Source organism: Nelumbo nucifera, chromosome 5, assembly GCF_055504915.1.
Source record: "Nelumbo nucifera cultivar China Antique chromosome 5, China Antique-T2T, whole genome shotgun sequence".
NCBI classification, from domain to species: Eukaryota; Viridiplantae; Streptophyta; class Magnoliopsida; order Proteales; family Nelumbonaceae; genus Nelumbo; species Nelumbo nucifera.
In genome coordinates, this window is record NC_142653.1 from 38,087,614 (window position 1) to 38,099,832 (window position 12,219).

Below are 12,219 nucleotides of genomic sequence, written 5' to 3' on the forward strand. Positions count from 1 at the left end.
TTACTAAAATATTTATAGCATTTTCAAATATATCTATACATATTTTAGTTTTTCTCCAATACACATGCCTATTCAATCATATCCTTATACATCTCTTAAAATTGCCTTTCCCATGCACTTGACTTCTACACGTAAACTTTGGCTAATTCAATTCTCATTTGTCTTTTCAATCAAAAAATATTAAGTATAAATATTATTTTGCCCTCATTCATACATGCTCTCAAAACAAAACAGCTCAACGCTGTTTTTTTACGAACAGTCAGCCCCGTACAACAGTAACGGCGCTAACTATATCAACTAACGTGTCAAGGAGAGAGAACCCTGTGGGCAGCACAGGCTGTCGAACATAATCAGTCAAAAGTTTTTGCTGTCAAGTTGCGTGCATGTTTGATTCGCTGCGCAGCCAGAAAACGGCTCAAAGACAAACGTTAGGACGAATCAAACGTCAACGGCTCCCGAAAGTATTTAACTTTGCTGGATGGCACATAACCGGAAAGATAGGCTCGGAGAATAGCTATTTCATTTCTGCAAATTGAAATACGAGCAGGTAAGTTTTTTTCTATTTCTATGATTATTTTTAATCTAATGAAGCTCTATTAAGTTTCTTTTCATGGGTTCTCTTCGTTCATCTTACCTCCGTCAGTGTCTCTAAATTTGAGCTGTTTTGCTGCAATTTCATCCAGTTTGTTTTGGGTCTTCATTTTATGGTACCTTGGTTTTTCTCTCTCTCTCTGAAGTAAGATAATGGATTGGAGGGAACAAACCTCTTCTTTGTGTCTCGAACTGTTGGCGCCTCTTTGAACTTCTGGAGAAATTTAGATTCAACGTTTCTAGTGATTTTTTGTATTTTGTTTTATCTGCTGCTTTCCATTCGTTGATGCATATTGTTCTGCTTGAACTTTATCTTGGGGATCAAACGTTTGCTGCAAATAACTATGAAATAAAATGAACATGGAGATGGATATCATGGTTTCTTTAATATTAATGTAACACAGAGTCAAGACTTGTACGATGGACCTGAAGGCTGTGAAAGAAAACTGGCCCCTTGTAGTTTGATTATGAGAGAAATCATATATGAAGAAAATTATGTTCTTCTTTGGAAACTTTGAAAGTGAACGTCTGTCTGGTCCTCAAACTCTTTCAAGCTGGTCTGTTCTGATTGACCATGTCAACTTTTTAGATCATGGCTTGGTTCACTTGGGTTTAAAATGATCATTTGCATTGTTTTGAATGGGAAACAGAAGGCATGCAGAGCAGCAGATTACAAAAGCGCCAACTTTGTGCTATTTAAGTTTGGGATGCCAAATTAGTCTAACTTAATTTGGGATCATCACCTTTTGAAAGGCAGATTAATGCTGCTTTTGGTGTTAATTCTGTGATGATATGGTTGGAGTAGGTTAGAGATGCAGGGGTTTCAATTGTACGAGTACAAAATAAGAATACAAATACTGATGATGGATTTGTGAACTGTCAACCAGAGGAGGACTACAAGCAATTTTCAAGCTTCCCTTCCAAGCTATGTAAGCAAAAATGACTTCAACAAGGTGTCAGATACAGAATTTGCACTAAAATTTGAGTATCCGATAGGACATGCAACCCATTCTGACATATCGAAGTTACATAGACTCCAAAGTAGAATTTCCTTCACTTTCTCTTCTTTTGGCTGCCCTGTTTACCGTGCAGATATGTTGCTCAGCCATTGACCATTTTGATGTTCATGCAGACAAGCATTTGCCCAAGGACATGGGACCAAAGACTTTTTTCCTCTTAGAGATTGTTTTAAATTGAGTTCAATTGATGGGGCAGTTTAGTCCAAGTTGGATATATGAAATAAGAGAATCAGGGGATGTTTGAAAACTTCAAGATGTAGGGGGAAAAAGACTATTCTAGTGAAAAACCATTACCAAGGTTATTCCGGTGAAAGCAACATGAAATTTCCAAACATAGATAATAGCTTAATAAAAACAGGAACAAGTTAAATGAGGACTATGTACAACATTCTTTCAATTGTCAATGGTAACTTACCATCTCCTCCCCCCTTTTTGCCTTGCAATGAAAGTTATCTTTTATCAAGAAAAAAATGGTATTTTCCATTTTGATTTTATTTGGCAATGGTTCAGATTGAGAGCTGATTAACATAATGAAGATGCATACAATTGAACATGGATGGGAAGGTGCTTTACTTCATAGAATTCCAACCATGTCTTACTATTCTTGTAACTTCACAATCCCTCATAAAAGAGTGAACAGGACCACAAAACTAAAGTTTGTAAAATGATGGAAATACCCTTAGACATAGCATAACACTTTTAAAACAAAAATACCCTCAACACTACTAACATAATCAATGAACAAAAACTTTGGCTTATACCTACAAGTCAAACCATTTTCTTTATAGTTTTAAAATGTATTCTCATTTTCATCATATTACAATCTTTCTATCACAAGTTGGTCATTTCATTTCCCCAATCACATATCTTTATATAGGTACTCAAAAAGGAACCCTTTTGCATTATTTTGTATATTCATTCTAACACATGTCAATTTTTAATAATCCTTGAAGATGATTATATATTGAAGGTGATCCATAAGGTCTATTAGATATAGTTGTAGCATTAACTCTTCCTTATATGGTACTTTTTACAGGATTATTCTCGAAATAAGTTAGTATACCTATAGATATGGGGAACAAAGAATCATCGGATTACTCTTCACATGATGAAATACCATGGAGCCCAGTTTATGCAGGGAGTTCAGAGGATCCTTACTATAGGAATGCACCGCAGTCCTCATACAAGGACCCTTACTGTGGGAATGCACCACAAGCCTCATATATTCCTGATAATTTTAGCTCTCTAGACCAGGTGCTTATCATGACCAGGTGCTTATGGACTATTTAAAGTTTGTAATCATTGTTAATATTGATGTTAGAGGTGTCCAATCATTCTTTTATCTTTACTGGTCCATCAAAAAATTTGGAATCATAAATCATTCAAAAGAAAGAGAACAACACAGGGTGAGGAAAAATAAGAAATCATAAAGCAAACATCAATAGAAAACTATGTTATAACCCCAACCTTTAAAGACTAGTTCATATATCAATGGTATTTCCTTTCCAAATTGTATTTGAAAGTTTTTGTTTTCAAAATATGCCTGCATTTAGCAGAAGTTAAAGAGTATGTTAGTTTATCAAAGACTCCTATTATTTATTCAGGTTTAGAATCATATTAAATACACTTGCTTTTACGACACAGATATTGATAAATAAGAATTCAAAAGGCAAACATCAATAGAAAACTATGTTAACATCCCAACCTTCAAGGAATAATTCATATAAAGCTGTCAATGGTATTTCCTTCTAGTGATCTGATATAGTAGGGTTTTTGATTAATTCATGTTATTTGTTAGGTGTAGGAGGTTACACATCCCTTTTACTCATATCGAATAATCAACATTCTTTCAATAATTATATCAGTGTTTGTAAGTAATGGATAAGCAAATGGTATAAAATGAGGATCCAATCTAAAACGTAGGCTGCAATATACCCTGCATTTAGGGGTCATTACTTGGTTTAATGGTAAAAAAAAAAACTTTGGGCTGTCAAGCATGAGAACGCAAGTTTGAGTTTGAGAGCAGTCACCTTGTGCAAAAAAAAAAAAATGCCAAAGGTTAGGACTGTATCCAAGTCCACCCCTCCCAAGAGTCCAAGACCCCAGATAGCTGGGACCAACATTGGTAATGGACTAACCCTGTGATTTAATCCCTGTGTTCCATTCTGTCATTGGATACAGGAGGTAGAGAGCTGCAATAATATGTCAAATCCACAGTCCACACAAAGCTGGTAAATGGCTAATCGATAAGCTTATTAACCTTGTGAGCAAACCCTGAGAGAGGACCCCATAGAAACCAATATGCCAAGAGGATTACTTAATGTCAAAAGTATCATCTCACCCCCCAAAGAATTTGTTTATATCAATTTGTAAACATATATTCAATTACATAAATGCTCATATTATGCAAAAATACAAGGATAATAAAAGAACGATTCAGTGTTACAGATGCACAGCAACCAATCAAAAAATACAGTTATACAGCAATATGATACATCAAATACATAAAATACAAATAAAACCATTTACTCTGATCATATATTGGTTCACATAACATAAAGCGAGATTAATATCAGATCACTAAAAGAGGAACAAGCAACAAAGAACATGGAGAAAAACTGGTCTTTCCACCCTTTGAAATCCAGCATTTGTAGAGAAAACATTTACATCTTTAGTCATTTACTTTTATTTAGGGGCCATAAGGCCATTGCTTGGTTTAATGGTAGAATCTCAAGCTGACAAGCATGAGAACGTGGCTTCAAGCCCGAGTTCAACAACTTTGTGCAAAAAAAAAAGGGCCAAAAATTAGGTCCCTGTCCAGTCCACCCCAAAACACCAAAATTTGGGTTGTCATTGGGTCAGATGCAGATCAATCCAGCCACATCTGAATCTCATCCGATTGATGAACATTGAAATCCAAATCTTATCAGGTCTAAGGATCTCAGATCAGATTTGGATTTAATCCGAGTCTTCTTTATATTTATCAAAAATAAAGAATAAACTAAATAATTGAGCAATGCTAATTACTTTTTAATTTATAATAAATTTATATAAATATGAAATATTGAATTTATTATTATAAATATTACTTATTATAAAATGTAATCAGATTGGATGGGGTTAAATCTACATCCAGTCTGGTTATGTAAATGGATCATTGGAATACGAAATAATCTGATGTTGGATTGGGTTTCAGACTTTCAGAGTCCATTGACAGCGCTAATTCAATTAACTCTTCTGGAAAGTTCATTTCTCTTAATGTTAGCTTCCAGATTTTCATTATGTTCTATTATGCTGCATGTGGTAATTGTGCTTCAGATTACAAGAACAAAAACTGATGTGATACTTGTATTTCCCAGGTTATTTCTGCATTAAGAGAAGCTGGTCTTGAATCATCCAACTTAATCCTTGGTATTGACTTTACAAAGAGCAATGAATGGACAGGTAATATGTGACACATTTGCTTTTGTTCTACACTAATATTGTTGTTCATTATTAAATCTCCTTACTTATGAAAAACCTTCAACGGTTGTAGGTAAGCATTCATTCAACAGGAAAAGTCTCCATGCAATCGGTGACACCCCCAACCCATATGAGCAAGCTATATCTATAATAGGGCGTACATTGTCTTCATTCGATGACGACAATTTGATACCCTGTTTTGGATTTGGTGATGGTTAGTTTTCTTTTATAATTGAACTTAACTAAGAACACATTATGATTTTTCATAGAGATGGTTATCTAATTATTTTTTCCCTTTGCAGCATCAACACATGATCAATATGTTTTTAGATTCTTCTCTGATCATCAATATTGTAATGGTTTCGAGGAGGCTCTTGCACGATATAGAGAGATTGTTCCTCACCTAAGATTGTCAGGTTTGTAATATTGTCCTCCATTTTTTCTTTGTGCTCCCTATCTTTGAAACTTCATTCTAGAAGCTGAATGCATCTAAAGATATAACAATGATAAAATATGGGCATTGCTCTTGGTGACTATATTTGGACCTGTATTTTTCTTCTTTTTTTCCTTTCATGTTTTCTAATTTGAGGTAGCATGATCGTGGCATGGGAATTCTTATCTGCTAATATGTACTAATATGTACATTCCAACATTCCTGGCTGGTTTCATGCAATGCAAAGCTTGAATATGAGAAGACAAAAGAAATGGTCACCCCTTGTTATTTAACTTAAAATGACCAGACAAATTGACAATGCAAACAATTACAAAAGGCCATTAGAGAAATATCCAAGTGAGGCTTCAGTTCATCTGTTATAGAGATGCCAAATAATTTGCAGCTTTATTAACTGTATGCAAAAGCAATAATATGCATTGCCTTTACATCAATATTTACTAAATATTTGGTCAAATCCTACAATAGACTCTAATGTCAAACTTTGACCTGCAAATGAAGAAACATGCGTTGTGATCTCGCTAAAATAACTGAGATATCCATGTTTTGGTTTCTATGTTTAGATGGGTTTGATCAAATCCATACAAGTAATAGATGACCAAGAGGAGTTTTTCTTTGTTTACTTGATAGTATATCTCATGACATAAAACATCATATATAGAGTATTTTGTAGTTGACCAGAAAACAGGATCATTAAAAGTTTTGTTTAATTTTCATACATTCAACTAAATCTGGCTACAAGAATAACAGCGGTTCATTATAAAAATTTGAGTAAATCTTCTAGTTGTTTAATTGTTTTTCTTTTTTCCCTTAATTTTAATGGGTCTGTATTTGTTTGCATACTTTCGTTTTAAGAAAATGTGCAGAAGATAGTTTGAATTAAAATTTACAAGTCAACCGTCAACTTACTAACATCCACTCAAATGAGTTCTTTTATTAAACAATTTCTATTGTTAAAATGAACTGGATTTCAAAAGCACTTCGGTAAAACTGACCTCTCTTTCGTTAAACAGAATGCTAACTTTATCTAACTAATGTCTGAACCAAAATTAATGAAGCTTTACAAGAAAGTACCAGACTCTTGAGCAAGTTAAACCATGGAGTCCAGTGATCAAACATCTAACTTTGATCATTGACCACATGTCAATAGTCCATGGAATCCAGCAACTTTACTGTGGCATGATGAAGGCCTACCCGAATTTCAGCTCAATCCAGTGACTGGATTGGGAGAAATGGGCCTCAAAATTTCTGCTCAGAAGTTGGACCATTTCTTTGAACGGTCCTCTCTTCTAACTTCCTTTTAATTTTCTTCTTTTGGGATTTAGTTCTGAATCCATCTGCATTTAAAACAAAAATACCAGCACAAGCCAGATCAAAATGTGTTGAAGTAGACCTTGCCACATGAACCAAACCAAACAAGAGTAAGACCAGGACCCAAAACACCAAGACATTGTCTCCTCGGTGTGTTGAAGTAGACTTACAGTAGTTTAAGAATAGATTAGCGGCCGGTAGCTAGCCACCCGAGATGACATGGCATAATTCTAGAAAACCCTCTTTATAAATATGATATATAGAGTACAAATAAAATGAGCGTAAGGGATCTGAGGGGGATCCAAGAGACCCAACTCATTCTCTCTCTCTCTATCCCTCGCTCACTAACTTTCTATTTTCCTCCACCTCCTCTTCTCTCTCTCCTCCACTGAACTTCAACTTCTAGGATTACAAAACTGGAGAACTACAGTGGTCTGATTCCTCACTGTAAGGTACATAGTGCAGCCCCTCCAATCCAACCTATTTCCTCCCCCCCCACCCCTTTTGGTTCACTCATCATCACCGCTTCCTCGGATTTTCAGAGAACCCTGACCACTGCCACTCCATGTTCTCAACAGTGACTCAGTGAGGACCGGATTCAATCCCAAAATGGTAGGAACAAAAAACACCAACTTTACCAGATGAGCTAGTTGGCACCCTTGCAAGACCTTAATATTTCAGCCAATCATATGAATATGTGAATCATATCACTTGATATTTTGCATATGAAGGTTACCTTATGGTACAAAACTTCATGCTATCCTCAATGCTTACATGCTTTGCAGTCCATTGCAGGTGAATTTCACTTTTGGATCCCAAAAGATGCATGTAGTGATACAATTGTGATTATTTTCTTATCAAGTAATTTAATGTGCAGGACCAACCTCATTTGCACCAATCATTGACGCATCAATAGATATTGTGGAAAGAAGTAATTGGCAATATCATGTCCTTGTCATTATTGCTGATGGACAGGTTTGTAGATCCCTCTATGTCATGAAAATTCTTTAAGTCTACAAATTGTTAATAAAATGTCCTCTTTTTTACATTGTACACAGGTTACGAGGAGTCCTGATATACCACCTGGAAGATTTAGTCCACAAGAACAAGCAACTATCAATTCTATTGTTGCTGCTAGGTAATGCATTCTCGTTAGGGCTGTTCATGGGACCAATCAAACTGACCAAACCAACTAACCCGATCCAACCTGACCCGAGCTGATCAGTTTTCAAGCATTTCCAGTCAGTTTCGGTTCCTAAAATAGGATAACCCAAGAGATCAGGTCGAAGTCCAGCTATGTTTAGATAATAATTATTGACTAAAATAGCTATTGCCTTTTAATGCAATGGAAGAAGTGGAAACGTCTTTCACGTCTCCTATAGCTCATGGCCCGTAAGTTGTGTCTCTCTCTCATGCCTCATGTCCCAAGTCCATATTCCCAATATCCCATTAATCCATTATAGTATTTTGACAATGTACTTTCCTACCTTTTCCTAGTTTCCAAAATAGAGTGATACAACTTTTGATGCTCTAGTCTAGAGACCAGAGTCTACTCCTTTCCAAGTCTCTAACGTGAACAAGGAATCCAAAAGACAACTCAAAAAAAGAAAAAGAACTCTCTATTTTCTAATCTCCTTTGTCTTGTAGTCTATTCCAATATTTCTCTTATCAGTTATCTCTTCATCCTCCAAGAGGAACCACACTTGCAGAATTATTCCGGATTTCTAATCGTGCAAGTATAAAACCTATAAGTTCAAGGCTGGGCTACAAGCATTCAAGAGTTCATACCTGGTCTGAAGTCTCTAATCTCTATTCATATATTTATGTGTTTTTCTGTTTTTTTTTATTATTTTTGCTTCCTCTAATCTCTGTTGTCTATTGATTTGAATAAGTTTAAAAGAAAACTTGTTAAACAAGAGAACTCTCCTTATGTTTCTATTCTTGATTAGATGCCTTGTCAAGGATGAAAGAGCTCCCCTTTATGTTTCTATTGTTGTCTTTGCCTAACAAGCAAAAAGTATATCTGAGATATGTCTGAATTTTCTTTTATGGTGAGGGAAGATGGCTATGGCTGACCACCTGACCAAACCGAACCAAAAACTGATTCATCATGTTTGGGTTGGTTTTGGGTGGTGTAATCTTCAACCCAAGCAGGTTGGTTCGGTTGAGTAGATTTCATGTAACCAAATCGAACTGGCCCGTGTACAGCCCTAATTCTGATTTGGTCAAATTGCATCAAAAACTATTTTCTTTTTCCTGACACATGAATTTGAAACAGCCACTATCCTCTGTCAATTATTTTGGTTGGAGTTGGTGATGGACCATGGGATGCAATGCAACAATTTGATGATAACATTCCTCACAGGGCATTTGATAACTTCCAGGTGCTTATATTATGATAGCAATAAATTCAATATATATTTTCAAGTAAGACCTGACTTGCATATTACTATTCAAGAGCTTTTGCATCTTTTATTCATAAACTTCATTGTATTACCCAGTCCAGTTATCTACTTTTTGAAGTGTGAGTTTCTCTATTCTATTTACCAGTTTAGCATGTACATGTATCTTTCATTTTTTTATTATAAATAAAATAATATTTTATTTAGAGAAACAAAAAAAGGTTACAAAGCAAAGGATAGAACGTTGACATAGCACAAAAATCCCAAATTTTAACATATGCAAAGAAAATACATAAAAGGAAATTGTGTTGATTTCATGCATTTATCTTTCCCATCTATCATTCTCTATTATTAGTGTCAACCATAATTTGGTTTCTTGTTCTGCATAGATGGTTTCCATACAGGATCTCTTTACATTGCTTTTGTGTTAGAATGTATTGAAACTTAATGATAAAAGATGGAACATCCCAAACACTTGCAAGTGAAAAGAATAAATTATACGTAGGGGTGTAGGTTGCTGGTTGGATTGCCCAAATTAAAGAATTTCGGCTACATCAGGATTGATTCTGAGCTCAGTTTCATCAGAATTTCAGCCAATGTTTTCATTTTTGAAACCCTGTAACTTAAAGGATAGTTTTTATAGAAAATTTTCTAAATAATGTCATATAGACAAAGAAGAAAGGTTGACATAAGGGCATTGACTTCTGTCTAAAACTAGGATAGAGACATATTAGTGTCGTTAACCCCAGAGGGAGGTTCTGTATTTGCCACAGGGATTTGTTGGTAAAGTAGCACCATAGTACTCACTTATTGGTGCAAAACATGGACACATTACATGAAAGCAGAATGCTACCTTTTCAAGGAAAGACACCACCACCACCATCATTTTCATTATCCTGCCTTGTTCTGCAGCATCAATACTTTTCCTCCATTCCTCTCTAAGGACATATCTTCTGATTAATATCTACCTAAAGAATCTGTTTTCAATATCTAAACCAGGTTGTTATTGGTTTTCTCCTTGGTCTCTTAGATAGTTCAACTCATTGAGTCATCTCATTTTATAATTTAACATGGGCAAACCATGTCAATCTACATTAATCACCATTTTGCTTTATAAGCATGGATTATCTTATAATTGTCCAATTAATTTCCTATGCAGTTTGTTAATTTCACGAAGATCATGTCTGAGAACAAGGATATGTCAAAGAAAGAAACCGATTTTGCACTTGCTGCACTCATGGAAATTCCATTTCAGTACAGAGCCACACAACACCTAAAGATTATGGAGTAAGGCTAGAAACACTATCTATATACCTGCTCAGTTTTTATCTGCAAGTTTCTAAGTTTTTGATTTGGAGATTGCTAAGCCCTAGCCTAATCCTGGTCATGCAGAGGTGAGAAATTAGGAATGCCTGATAAAAGACCCCTTCCTCCTCCACGGGAAGTGATTGATCATGATAATGCAGCAAAAACATACAGACACACAACAAGCTTCCAACCAGTTGAGGAGGCAACCCCCACAGAACAGGTAACTTTAGTTTCTCATGTTTAATTTATCATATAGCAACTTAATCTCTCTAAACATGATTTTGACCATATTTTGATGCATTTGTTCAAGGTTTGCCCTATATGCTTGACAAATCCAAAGAACATGGCGTTTGGATGTGGTCATCTGGTAAGCAATTCCCTAAGATCTTCTTATAGCATGTTAATGTCAAAATATAGTTAATTATATAGAATCATACATATGAGAATGCAAAATGTGCATATGGGAAACCATCTTATCACTCGCACCATATCCATGTGCTCACACACCTCTCATCGATCTAGGCCTTGAGTTAGATGGTTTAGCCATTAATCTTATCATTCCCCAAAAATGACTATGGCCAGAACATCCTACACATCCCATTTGCCACTATTTGGGTAGACCAAAGCTCTTAAAACGCTTTATGAAAGGGCCTATTTATTGAATTGAATAATTTGAGTTTTCCAGTTACCACATTTACTCTGATCTTTCCATGGCATGTCTTGGATAAACTGAGGTGAAATCTGCTAAAGAGCTGAGTGGGAAACAAAATGAGTGACAACTCCAAATCAGTTCAATTAACCAGTAATTGTGCGAAAGCATATGCAAGAAAAATAGACAATTGTACACTTGCATTTGTGATTATCCTGCCATCTAACACAATTGTACCATGTTCTTTAGACTTGCAAGGATTGTGGTGCAAGTTTGTCATCATGCCCCATTTGTCGTCAGCCAATAACAACACGCCTGAGATTGTATTCGTGAGAAGATGACTTCCTCACCTGGCTGGGAATTGTATTTTCTGGTTGCAGAAATGAAACAGAAGAACGAGTTCTAACATTCTTTATAAGTTCATATATCATTGAAAATTTGATATTCTGTGTAAATAATCCCTAGTTTTGTTCACTTTCGGTGTCAAATGTACTTGGCAAATGATCCTGGGTGTGACAGCAAGATCAAGGGTATCATATTTATTTATTACCCAAAAAAAGTGTATCATATGTGTATAAGTACCTGAATTCAACAGGATTTATAACTCTGGAATCTTTACATCAATGCCATAATGGTTATAATTTTTTTATTTAAATTGCTAAAAGATTGACCAAATTATGATGTATATTCTCCCACTTGGGAAGTAGGATTTAGGCTTAAGATTCAGCTTCTGGATATATGCTGGGAACCTCGTATCAATGATCAAGCACAAATTGGCAAGGTTGTTGATTATGAAATGAAGTTTGTCAGTCCTCAAATGACGTTTCTGAGATTTGGTATTTGTAATTTGGTATAAATTATAATGTTTCACCTTCACTGTAAGTCAAATTACTTCACCTCTGAAGGGACCGTTTTTCGCAAGCCTTCTTCTGAAAGATCCAATCAAATGCAAATCCTTCAAGTACCTACATCTACATGGCTACACCGAGTCGCAAATTTAGAAGAATACAGAAAATATGCAATTCT

General features: G+C 35.4%; 1 protein-coding gene across 1 annotated transcript; it reads left to right on the forward strand.

The window, feature by feature from the left end:
* Positions 1–383: 383 nt before the first annotated feature.
* On the forward strand, positions 384–11,848 carry LOC104606697 (E3 ubiquitin-protein ligase RGLG3). Its single transcript, XM_010272027.3, has 12 exons — positions 384–547; positions 2,647–2,864; positions 4,970–5,054; positions 5,146–5,286; positions 5,375–5,488; positions 7,712–7,809; positions 7,893–7,972; positions 9,113–9,218; positions 10,396–10,523; positions 10,629–10,764; positions 10,855–10,911; positions 11,443–11,848. The coding sequence occupies exons 2-12, from the start codon at positions 2,682–2,684 to the stop codon at positions 11,524–11,526; spliced, it is 1,212 nt and encodes a 403-aa protein (XP_010270329.1). The 5' UTR covers positions 384–547; positions 2,647–2,681; the 3' UTR covers positions 11,527–11,848.
* The last annotated feature ends 371 nt before the right edge of the window (positions 11,849–12,219 follow it).